The sequence below is a fragment of the Stenella coeruleoalba genome, assembly GCF_951394435.1.
Source record: "Stenella coeruleoalba genome assembly, chromosome: 13".
NCBI classification, from domain to species: domain Eukaryota; kingdom Metazoa; phylum Chordata; class Mammalia; order Artiodactyla; family Delphinidae; genus Stenella; species Stenella coeruleoalba.
In genome coordinates, this window is record NC_137159.1 from 31,298,185 (window position 1) to 31,311,298 (window position 13,114).

General features: G+C 37.4%; 1 protein-coding gene across 1 annotated transcript in view; it reads right to left on the reverse strand.

Annotated features, from left to right (window-relative positions):
- Window positions 1-4,041: 4,041 nt before the first annotated feature.
- Window positions 4,042-13,114, reverse strand: part of GMCL1 (germ cell-less 1, spermatogenesis associated) — a 48,513-nt gene continuing 39,440 nt past the window's right edge. Inside the window, exons 13-14 of the mRNA XM_079941523.1 lie at window positions 12,162-12,249; window positions 4,042-5,678 (exon numbers count right to left, since the gene is read on the reverse strand). Coding sequence (XP_079797649.1) covers window positions 5,550-5,678; window positions 12,162-12,249 — 217 coding nt within the window. The 3' untranslated portion in view covers window positions 4,042-5,549. The remainder of the gene's footprint in view (window positions 5,679-12,161; window positions 12,250-13,114) is intronic.

Genomic DNA, 13,114 nt, shown 5'->3' on the forward strand with positions numbered 1-13,114 from the left:
CCATTTTTCTTTCCGACTGTCTTGTCCACATGCATAAAATATTTCATACCAAACCAATTGTAAACACAGCATACGCAAATAGTTTTAAGTCCACCCGGGGAAGAACTAGGGTGGGTCAGGAGGCAGAGGGGGAAAGGGGAAATAAAGTATGGTTGAGAGCTTTTATTGAGTTTTGTGGGAGGGAATAGCAGAGGCTGGGAAGCAGGCTAAGTAGGTTTAAGACTGACTAGTTTGAATAATTACAGCGGGCCTTGGGATTTAGGGGCTGTCCAGAGCTGTTGTTACCTGGCCCTGGGGTCATTATAGCAGAGGAAAAATGCCTTGGCTTGTGAGCTCGATAAAGGAGGTGGTTGGAGAGTACGGGCTTTCCCCTGGCTGGTTTGCATATGAAAGGCACACTCAGAAGGGGAGTCTTTTGCTATCTCTAGAAATTAGCTAGCCCTGGGAAGGGCAGTCTCAGCAAGGCCCCAGATGTCAAAACAGCAGAAAATGAAAGAAATAAAGGCATGATTAATACAATTATTCACACAAATGTTTACTGCACACCTATGTGCCAGAGGATTTAATCAATGAAAAAAACAACTCTGCTCTTGAGTAGCTTGCAGTCCAGTGAGGGATACAGTGTCAAGATGCACTGAGAGGGGCAGAACAAGATATTATGAGTGCACATAAAGTGGGTACCTAACTGGTTTGAGGGGAAAGCTTCTCAAGAAAAGTTTCCAGGAGGAAATGATGTCCAAACGAGACCTTAGGGATGAGTAGAAATTAGCCAGGTTAATTGGGGTGATTTCTGTGGTGTGGACAGGTGGAAGAGATTGTCTGGGCAAAGGAGACTGCATATGCCAGGGCAAGAGGCAAGGGAGCAGACAGGCTAAAAGTAGAGAACTAAAGAAGTATGGCAGCCACCTAGGCAGCAAGAAGTGGAATGTACAGACAAGACTAGAAACCTTGTAAGCTATGGTAGAGTTATCCTGAGGCAAAAGCAATAGCCTTTGAAGGGCTTTGAGGACCGGAGGGAATCACATTTGCGTTTATTCAGAGAACACTTTGGGTAACTGGAGACGTGACTACAGGGGGAGAACACCTAGGGAGGATGGTACAATAATCTAGACTGGAAACTCCAGTGGCCTGTACTAGAGTGTTAGCAGTAGGTAAGGTGAAAAGTGGCTGAATTTGAGAAGTAATTGATAAAACTGGAAAAACTTGATTTTTGGAGGCAGAGAATGATAGAATTTTAGATTCAACAATGACATCCAGGTTTGTGCAACTGGGTAGATGGTAGCATCATTTGCTAAGGTACATAATGTAAGTTTTGGGTAAAGACCATATATGTTCAGATCTTGGACATACTAATCCGAGGTGCCATTCTGAACATCCAAAAGGAGATGCCAACTAGATGTGTTATCTGGAGCTTGGAAGAGAGATCTAGGCTGATTTTTTGATTCCAAAAAAAAGGAATCGTCGGAACATAGATGTTCATTTGAAGCCATGAGAGTGCATGAAACCACCCCGGCGAGGCTGAGAGAAAAGGGCCTGGAGACAGCTAGAGGAAGAACCCCAAAATGAGACTAAGGGGGAGCCAGAGAAAGAGAAGGAAAACCCATTGAGTGTGAGGTCAGAGAAGTTTTAAGAGAAGGCTGCTGTTTTTAAGGAGAACAAAGCGGTTAATTTTAAATGTTAAAAGGAATGGAAAAAAAACCCCACATCTAACCTAAAGGATTTAGCAACAAAGTCTTTGCTGACTCAGTTTTAGTGGAGTTGGGTTGTGAATGGCTTTTGCAGTGGAGAGAACTTGTATAACCTTTTGGTTTTTTTTTGGCTGCACCACACGACTTAGCTCTGCCACCAGGGATCGAACCCAGGTCCATGGCAGTGAAAGGCAGTGAAAGCAGAGTCTTAACCACTGGACCACCAGGGAATTCCCTGCATAAAACCCTCTTGAGAAGTTTGGCTTATGCAGGGCAAAATATGGCAGTGGGTGGAGGTAAATGTAGAAGGTTTTTCAAAGATGGGAGAAACTTAAGCATGTTTAAAATATTGGTGTGAGTATAAAGGGAAAAAAAGCAAAGTACAGAAGAGAAAGAAAAAAACCAAAGGAGTAAGTTTCCTAAAGGGACAGCCCTGAGATTAACCATAGGCAGGAAAAGAAGTGGTATGTCTCTAAGTGGCTCCTCCCCCTTTAAGATGTGGGATAGAAACTGTATTCTGCTAGGGCTTCCTTATTTACTGATCAAGTTGCCCGCTCTCAGAATGCAGATTATCCAGCACTGTATCTGGAAGAAAAATCCTGTTTTCAATACCTGAGTTTCTCTCATTCTAATGGCCATTTTAATGGGTTTTGAGTGGAGTAGGGCTGGGGTACTGTCAACACTTGTAATCACACTGGCTTATAACTTCCCTCCCCAACCAGACAGCAATTTTTCAGTAAAGGCAAGCTGTAAAGTATGTATGTACTCTACATAAGAATCAACATTAACCATCTGTGATTCCGGCAAATGTACTATTTTTAGCCTTGGTTAAACTTTGTTTCACCTCTTCTAGTCCTATTTTATGTAAAATCACCAGCCTTTACAAAAGTATCCTACTTGATCATTACAAATGGATGCACGTTGTTGAGTCAGTAATTTCCCCCCCTAATTTAGATGCAGTCTGACCACTAGTTAACAGTGATTGATGATGTTTGAGGTTTTTTTGCTTTTGTATCCCTGTACCGTGGACTTTGGGAAGAACTGCAAACTCTGTGGTTGGGATGAAACTGTACAATGACTTTTGTTTTTGAATGTAGTCAAGTGATTTAGGTACACATTGCTTGAAATTATGATTCAACACATCGTTCTAGGTGATTGACAAGTTATCTACCATTTGCACCCCTGGCTCTATTATCCTTTCTATTCTTTACATGGGTTCATCTTTAAGTGAATGTAACTCCTGACATAGTTTCAGCGTTAACAGTCCAATATTCTAGATCACCTTTGTTGGACAGAACTTTCTGCAATGATGGAAATATTCTATATCTGCACTGTCCAATACAGTAGACACTAGTTACATGTGGTTAACTAAGCACTTACAATGGGTCTAGTGTGATTGAGGAAGTAAATTTTAATAAGTTTTATTTAATTTTAATTAACTTAAATTTAGAAAGCCAAATTGACTCTTGGTAACCCTAATTTTGCATTTGATGTTGAAATCTGCTCATTAATGATGGCAATGAATCCTATTTAAAGACTTGAAATGCGATAAAATGTTGGCTGCTAAACACTTGGTTAAAAAGCTAATGACTACAACATTCATTTAATTTTGCCTACCTTGCTAAGTTTCAAGCCAAATTTATTTAAGAAAAAAAAAAAAGGAAAGGTACACTCATATCTCTCTTTAATAATTTAGCATGGAACTCTAGAACATTTTCTCTTAAGGACCTCTTCTTTACTGATAGCCAAGTAAAAATAATTATTAGTGGGTAAATATTGTTTTCTAGCCCTTGCAACTTAAAAAAAGACTTGGCAAAGGTTATAAGGCAAAAGCTGACAAACACCTTCATATATAATAGTTTATATGATACTTCAGCTGACACTTTTAATACTTTATTGAAAATATTCCAATTATAAAGAATGAAAAGTATGCAAACATTAAAGTATTTGGTAAGAAAACAAAAGCAGATCTTTACTATCAATGTGAAGTACTAGCTGACAATTACCAGTTTCTCCAATGAGAACACAACCTACTTATGACTGAACAAATATTTATTTTATCTGGGAATGACATAAGCAATTTGGCCAGGAAACAAAGAATGGACAGGAACCATATGTAATTCCAATTTGATTAATTCATATAAGTGAAATGAAATAATTTTACTCACTAATATACTCAAATTTTAAGTATCTTTACTCCCAAGATTTGGAAAAATTCAATTATTCAAAGAATTCAATTTGTTTGGTATTTATTTATATTTTTTAATATGTAAGGGTGAGGAACCTCTGATGTTACCATAGATAGGAAAAAAACAAAAGCATCTCATGGAAGAGATATATAGTTATAGCCAAATACAAAAACAAGAAATGAAGCCTCAATACAGCCAAATTATTGGATTTTTTACTACAGTTCTAGGGGTAGAGATAGGGAAGGCATTTAAAAGCTTCCTTTAAATTTACCATGAGGATGAATTTTGAAAGGACAAAAGTGATTTATGAATCTATGGACATATCACTAGGGAAGAAAAACTAGCAATAAATTCTAAAAGTTATATCTAATTGGAAAAAATCTAACTTGGAAAAAAAATTCTGGTTTCAACTCATTTTTTTATTTTGGTCATTTTATATAATAGCTGATTCTTTTTTCCAAATGAGTATTTATTTGTACAGATACACAAAAGTAATTCCCATTTTTCTTAAAACATACTAAAAATATACATTAACCACAAAAAGTACTCACTTTGACTGGAAAGACAATGAGCATGGCTATTTTCAAAACAGCAGTAAACACAAGAAACCAACATATATAAATCATGACAAATGTACATCTCATTTTTGACAAAAATAAGTTCTATTTGTATATTAATGTTTTATTATCAGCTTCTATATGATATCCTCCGACCTTATTTACATTTACTATGAGATTTCTAATAGCATGTGTAACTCAAAGGCACTCAATTCAGAGGTTATAAAGTCCTGAGCTTAAGTAGGAAATAGGATTCCCAATTTAAAAAATTTGAACATAAATAAAAAGATCACAGAATATGAGAATGTTTAAAGTGTAATATTTGGTACATAAATAATCTGTGACCTAATAATAGAGTTGTACAGAATGTCAAAGAAAAGACCATGTAAGGCAAAGGAATATCCTCAGAATCCAACTGATTTTCTCCCCCATCCAAGTTCATTTGAAAGTCTGAACCTGATTTTTTTGTTGTTAAAGTCTTAGTAAAGCTAAATATCAATAAAAAGCAAAATAAAATAGCATGAAAATGTTTAAGTTAAAGAAAAAGTTCCTCAGTCTTCAAAACCATGAAAAAAAATTTAATGATTAAAAACATATATAGATTGGAAGAATATTCGACTAGGAGGAGGAATCATAAAGAGCAGTTGAAAAAATTAAAGGACAGCTTTAAACACACCAACTGAAACAGCATTTATAATTGGCCAAATTATTCCTTTAGCATTCTTTTAGCCAAATAAAAATAAAACTTACAGATGGATAATCGAGGTTCACTAACATTAGGTAGGATCAAAGTTCAAGCTAAAAATTAACTCTATATTTGGTTGCAGAGAAATGTGAAATTTACCTACGGCAATTTTCTACTGATGCCAAATTAAAAAGCATGAGTCGACATCTTTATAACAAACGGTTTGACAGATATTTTCTTGGCTTTAAAATGTTTTTTTAAATATGCATAGAAATATAATGAGGATAAGAATAGTCTTCTGTATTATCTGAACAGTTCATAAGGCCTTTGTCACTGTTAGTCACCTTAGATGTGAATATCTGCAGGGCCATTAAATTAAATCTGGCCAAAAAAGTTTACAAAGTGCTACTGTTTCCAGCTGATGAGATCCTCAGTTTTCTGGATTTTCTGGATGGTGATTATTTTCAGTTCTTTTTTCTGGCGATATATACAGGAAGTTACAGCAGATATATAAAGGGAAGATCAGAAGCCTGCTGTCCAAGTTCATCACTACTTGTTCCTATAAAACAAATTTGTTGCTTTAATAATAATAGTAATATTATCAAAATAAAACAGAGAACCAAACTATTGAATTGAGTAAACTGAAGGTTAGTATGGTGGTTAAAAGTATGCATCTGGAGTCTGAGAGTCACTGCTCAAATCTCAAAACTCCCACCCACTAGCTGTGTGACCTTTGGCAAGTCACTGACCTTATCAACTACAGCTTCCTTACTGTAAAAGGGGACAATAAGAATACCTACCTCATATGATTACACTGAGGATTAAATGAGACAATGCACATAGAGGGCTCACAAAGCCAGCTATATATTAAGTAATAAATAACGGTAGTAATTTTCATTACTGAAAAATTTCTAATCAAGTAACTACATATTTTATGAACAGACACAGTGCACAAATACACACACTTCTCATTTGGCTTCAACGTCTGATGGTCTTTATGTATAGCAAATACTTGGGATGAAGGTGGGGAGTCATTATTATCACCAATAAGCATGGTTCCCACTCTTGTCTAAGATTTCCCACTGTCTCTAATGCAAACACGTTATTTGTCTCTTGGAACCTAAAATACATTATCATGTAAAATCAGTTTCAGGTTCAGTTACATGAATACACATGAGAATGACCTGAAATTCCACAGAGACAGGAGTTGATACTACACCTGAGAGTGACGAATGGAACCCTCACTCACTCAATGCTACAGATCTCTGGAACCCTTTACCAGCAGTATTTGGTGAACAGAATAAATCCTCAGAATATAAGCCGTAGCACTGACATGAGAACTCCTACTTTTTAAATACTTGGATACTGAAATAATATGCATTAGTTTCACCTTTATACATTTTGGAGAATATACTATTAAAATACTGTTTAAATCTAGAATTTAAAATTTTTAACTGAAGCATGTGCTCCTGCAATGAAGAGGGACTAAAACTGCAACATTTGAGTGATTGACAAAGGCTCAACTGGACACAGCTTGTGTTGGGGGAGCAGCAAGATAAATTTGGATAAAGAAGGTAGGGAATAGAAATGTGACACACACACACACACACACACACAATCTCTATGTTCTCCAAAATGGGCAAAGTGGTGTTTTTTTTTTTTTAAGTTAGTGAACAAAATGGATATGATGATAGGTCAGGTGAAGCAATCACCTGGGCTGATGGTGCTAACAGGGTTAAGCAGAGAGCAATTATGTCAAATCATAGTTGATCTTTAGATGCTTGAGTCACCCTGGACTAGTCAACATTTGTAGCAATAACCTGAGTGAAGGCACATGTACTAACTTTGTTGAGGACATATGCTTTGACGATATGTGTATCTGATGACAAAAGCAAGATTCTCTACCACGACCAAACAAAGACTCCAAGGAAGATTAGCATTCTGGTATCTGAATATAGTTAAGGTCGGTGGGGGAGAGGAGATCAAAGGGCCAACTCTGGGAAAAGAAGGGATCCATGCGGACATCACTTGGGGGCTGAATGGACATACCAATTTCTGAATATTGAACTGTATTAATCCCCATTTCCCCTCCCCAAACTAGACAGATCTAATTCTAGCTTCATCAAACCTTTAACTCCACCTGAGGGCTCAATTTACACCTACATTTGCATTGAAGCATCTTTATAGAAAAGCTCCATTTTCCTTCTTCCACTATGCAGTGGAAGCAGTGAAGTCTACACATCACAGCATCAGAGTGGTGGTATCTTCCTGGGTTTTCATCTGTTTCCAGACCGTTATTTCTATCTTCTCTGCTTTTCTGAGGCTCGTGCTACTTACCTGTACTATAGCTCTATTACTGCCCTACATTCTATTTATAGGTCTAAATTCCAGGATCCATACATCCAATTCCCTACTAGAAATCTTCACTTAGACATAAAGCAGCTCAAATTCAAATCATCAGCTACTGAATACTACCTATTCTTTCCTTTCTTTCTGTGCCATCTATACTTTCATCCTTGCAATTGGCTTTGATTCCCCATCCCAGCTCTTACATGTCTCACCAGATTACTTTTTTTGCCCACCCCTTAAAGACCAGTGTTCCCTAGGTTTCCCTCCTGTCATATTCTTGACATATTTTCCTGTAGCTTATCTCATCCAATCATTATTTCTAGCCCAGGCGTTGCTTATAAACTCCAGACCCATTTATCCACTGGTCTATCAAATTCTCACCTCAATGCCTTCAAATTAAATATGCTTTAAACTGAATTCATCATCTCTTCACCCTCACTTTAAGTCATGTTCATTTTCCTTCCTATAATTCAAATACCGGTAATTATAGGACAGATTATTATTACCACTATAAGTAAGTTGCCCAAGTCACAAAACCAGGTACTATCTTTGACTTCTTTGTCCTCACCCTCACACATACTTAAGCACCAAATTTTATCAATTGCACCCCTTTATTTCTAGGACCCATCAACATTTCTTCATCTTCATTGCTACCTTCCATAAGGTTCTCACCATTTCTGATCTGGATTATAGCAATAGCTTCTAAATTGTCTTCTGCCACTATCATGTTTCTAGTCCTTCTTACACATTTCTGAGAGATCCTTCTATAGTGCAAGGATTAAAGTTAGCATAGTCCTGTAAGAGGGATAGTTTTAAAATAAATATATAAAAATCACTAGCTTTCCTATAGTCATCAAAAACTATTTATAAAGGATTCATTTCATGTTAGTAATTAAAATATAAAATACCTAGCATTATACTTCCAGGAAACATATAAGAATAAATACGGGGGAAAACTAAATTTTAGAGATGTAAGGGAAGACCTGATTAAATGTAGAAAATACCATATTCCAGAAGGGAAGATATCAATTTCTCACAAATTACTTTATATTTAACAGTATATAGCAAAACCCTCACAGGATTTTTTGAGCGGAAACTGGACAAAATGATTCTATACCCCATACAGAAGAATAATCATGCACAAAGAACCCAGGGATTTTTGAAAAGAGAAGGGTGAAGGTGAATTTGCATTACTGGTAATAAAATTCTTTTTAAATTGAGTCTAATTAAAACAAAGCATTATTGTCTCCACAATAAAATCAGTAAAACAGAAATCTCAGAAATGAAACCAAGTATATAAGGCCTTACAGTATATGATAAAAATGGCATTTCAAACACATTGACACATCTGATACACTTTAGATGTATCAAAATACTCCAATGAAAAAATAAAAGGAATAGGAAAAAAACCCAGATGACTATATAATCCCAGTTAGAAGGCCTAAATAGCACATCGAAAGAAGAACTCATTAAAGGAAGAGATTGATAGACTTTCATGAAGGGTGAAAGATAAATTACAAAAATGGAAAAAGTATAGCATATCACAAAGTTATTATTCTTAATATATAAAAGGTGTTAAAATTAACAAGAAAACAAACACCTTAATTAAAAAAAAAACATAAACTGTCAATTTACACAATATGTTCAATAAGTAAAAAAAAAATATCAGAAACCAAACAAATGAAAACTAAAATAAATGATTTGTTTCCACTTATTATATTGGGAGAAGGACTAGAAAGAATGATACATTTTGTTGCGTATGCTCTCCTGTACTACTGGAGGGAGTGTAAGTTGACAGTAGTTTTGGAGGGCAATTTGGCCATTAGAAAATATATACACCGGGCTTCCCTGGTGGCGCAGTGGTTGAGAGTCCGCCTGCCGATGCACGGGACACAGGTTCGTGCCCCGGTCCGGGAAGATCCCACATGCCGCGGAGCGGCTGGGCCCGTGAGCCATGGCCGCTGAGCCTGGGCTCCGCAACGGGAGAGGCCACAACAGTGAGAGGCCCGCGTACCGCAAAAAAAAAAAGAAAAAAGAAAAATAGAAAATATATACACCATTTATTTGACAAGAACTCCACTTTGTGGAATTCATCTTCTAAAAAATCAGAAAAACATATAAAGGTACATGTACATTTTTTATAATAGTGAAAAAAAATCAACTTTATCCAAAAAAGCATTATTTAAATTATGGTATATCTAAAATAACTCTTATGCAGTAATAAAAATGATGTTGTGGATATATATTTATTGACAAGAAAAGCTATCTATATACAACAAAGTGGAAAAAGAGCAGGCTACAACATAGTTAACAGTAAGATAAAATTTTGGAAAAAAGATATAGGCGATGAAAAAAATATCAGCGGTGTCATCTCTCAGTGGACTATGTATGATTTTTTTTCTGCTTATTTTTATTTTCTATTTTTCTATAACAAATGTCTATAAGCTACATAAAACACATATGCAACCCCCCAACTAAAATCCTTCCATAGCTCTCTAACAGAGCTCAGGAAAAAGTCCAAACTCCATCCATAGCCCATCATGCCCTGGCTCTACACCTACTGAACCCTTCCTCTTCCAAACCTCTCCATTCCTTGAATGACCCATGTGCTGCCTTGCCTCTATCTTTTTAAATTTATTTATTTATTTAATTTTGGCTGTGTTGGGTCTTCGTTGCTGCGCGCGGGCTTTCTCTAGTTGCAGTGAGTGGGAGCTAATCTTCGTTGAGGTGCACGGGCTTCTCATTGAGGTGGCTTGTCTTGTTGCGGAGCACAGGGTCTAGGCGCACGGGCTTCAGTAGTTGTGGCACGTGGGCTTAGTTGCTCCATGGCATGTGGGATCTTCCTGGACCAGGGCTTGAACCCGTGTCCCCTGCATTGGCAGGTGGATTCTCAACCACTGCGCCACTAGGGAAGCCCCCTTGCCTCTATCTTACTCATCATCTGAGGCTTGGTTCAGGTATCCATTCACTTTTCAACTTGTCCAGAAGAGGTTTTCCCTGAACTGTGTCTCTGCCCCTCCCCCAATAACCACACCTGTCCCCAACCCCACAGTAAAGGTTAGAGATGTCTCCCTCAACGTTACACACTCTTTGAGCCCATCCCTCTCCTTCTACTTAGCTATATAAGCTCCTCTTTATTTCCTCCACTCCTAGCATAGAACCTAGCATGAAGTAGTAGGGACACAAATGTTTGCTGAATGAACAAATCAAGGAACACTAGGAATACAACTACTATCTTGGCCTGGTGCTTTTTAATTAAGTCTCTGGCTGCTTTGAGCCATGACAATTCTTTTTTTTTTTTTCCAGTACGCGGGCCTCTCACTGTTGTGGCCTCTCCCACTGTGGAGCACAGGTTCTGGACGCGCAGGCTCAGTGGCCATGGCTCACGGGCCCAGCCGCTCCACGGCATGTGGGATCTTCCCAGACCGGGGCACGAACCCGTGTCCCCTGCATCGGCAGGCGGACTCTCAACCACTGCACCACCAGGGAAGCCCCGACAATGTTTTTTAATGAAGTTCCAAGTTGAAGGTAAACATAGATATTGTCCATGCAGCTCAAGAGGGTGAGAGGGACCAACAGAGAATTCCAATGGAGGCAGATTTGAATCTTCTTATGTATCTACCCTCTCACTTACACCTACCACACGACAGAGCTCCCTCTCACTAAGAGTTCCAACAATGGTTGAGGAGCCTCTGTAAGAATGCTGTTAAAGGAGTTCTCATACAGGGTAGGTGAGGTCAGAACTATCACTTCAAGGTTCCTTGCAGTGCTAAATTTTGATGTTTTATGAGAGTCTCTTCAGTCTGAGGAAAACTGCTAACTTCTAATAATTTATGTGAACCATAGGCTCCAAACCCTTTATTAAAACAGTATGTCCTTTGGAATGGTGGTTAGCTTTACTAGAAATAAACAGCCTTGATTTTTAACAGCTCTCGTTTTACTTTTTGAAACTGGTTTACTTTTTCATCATGACATTTTGAAACTTCTACATGCATGTGATTTATGAAAAAACAAATGGCTTTAGAGATAATTTTGGGAACATTACAGACATCTGTCATTTTAGAAACCTACTGTGCTAGAGGATAATGTTCACTTAATATCTAGGAGCTATGGAGATATACTGGATTGTCTTTAAGATATGTTATTACTGTATAAATAAATGAACACATGGAGAAAACAATTAAGATTCATAACTTTGTGAAGATCATGTTCAGGATGAATAATTATTTCTTTATTGTCAGCTCTGCCCCTCAAATCAAATTGGTTTTCTTTTTTTTTTTTTTTTGGTATGCGGGGCTCTCACTGTTGTGGCTTCTCCCCTTGCGGAGCACAGGCTCTGGACGCGCAGGCTCAGTGGCCATGGCTCACGGGCCCAGCTGCTCCGCGGCATGTGGGATCCTCCCGGACCGGGGCACAAACCCGTGTCCCCTGCATCGGCAGGCGGACCCTCAACCACTGCGCCACCAGGGAAGCCCTGTTTTCTTTTTATTATTATTGTTTTTGGTCTTAGTTACACTTCTGGTAGAATGGAGTAAATTATGCAAAAGTGAACATGGTACTTCCATACTTACCTTCAAAAAATTCTCAAACCAATCTTTAAATCAAACATTAAATCTACTTAAGAATTTTCAAAAGAGGAGTCTAAAGGCAAATACTATAATGAAAAAATTAACAGAAAAGTAATCAAACATACCTGGTCCTTTTCAAGTGTAAGTATTTGATAGCCAGTTGTTCTACTACATATTAGTTTTCCACTACTATCAAAAGAAGCCAAACGTAATCTAGAATTAAAAACACACACACACACAAAAACTAATGATTTTTTAAAGCACATATCAATTTAAATAAGCCCTACCTTACTTTAATAATTACTTTTTTCTTCCATATTCTTTTAATTTTTTAAAATCTTTAAGTCTTTTATTTGTTAAGAATTTAAAGTCTTTTCAAACTATAAACTGATTCCATTTAGATTTACAAGCTTGTGCTATTATACATATCTGAGATATAAAAATAATTTATAAGTATGCCTTTAAAAATTAATTAATTAGGTTACAGCAGGTCTTAGTTGCAGCGCATGGGCTCCTTAGTTGTGGCATGAGAACTCTCAGTTGCAGCATGCATGTGGGATCTAGTTCCCTGACCAGGGATCGAACCCAGGCCCCTTGCATTGGGAGCATGGAGTCTTAGCCACTGCGCCACCAGGGAAGTCCCCAAGTATGCCTTTTTTATTGTGATAAAATATACATAAAATTTACCATTTTAACCATTTTTAAATGTATAGTTCTTGGCATTCAACACATTTCACACTGTTCTGTAGTCATCACCTCCATTCATCTCTAGAACCTGTTCTTCTTCCCCAGCTGATACTCCGTACCCAGTAAACATGAATTCCCCATTTCCCCTTACCTCAGCCCCCGACAATCACCATCCTACTTTCTGTCTCTATAAACTTGTCTACTGTATGTACCTCATGTAAGTGGAATCATACAGTATTTTTGTTCTTTTGTAACTGGCTTATTTCACTTAGTGTAATGTCTTCAAGTTTCAAGCTGACATGTTATAGCACATGTCAGAATTTCCTCCCATTTTAAGGCTGAATAGTATTCCATTGTAGGTATACATCACATTTTGTTTTTCCGTTCATCT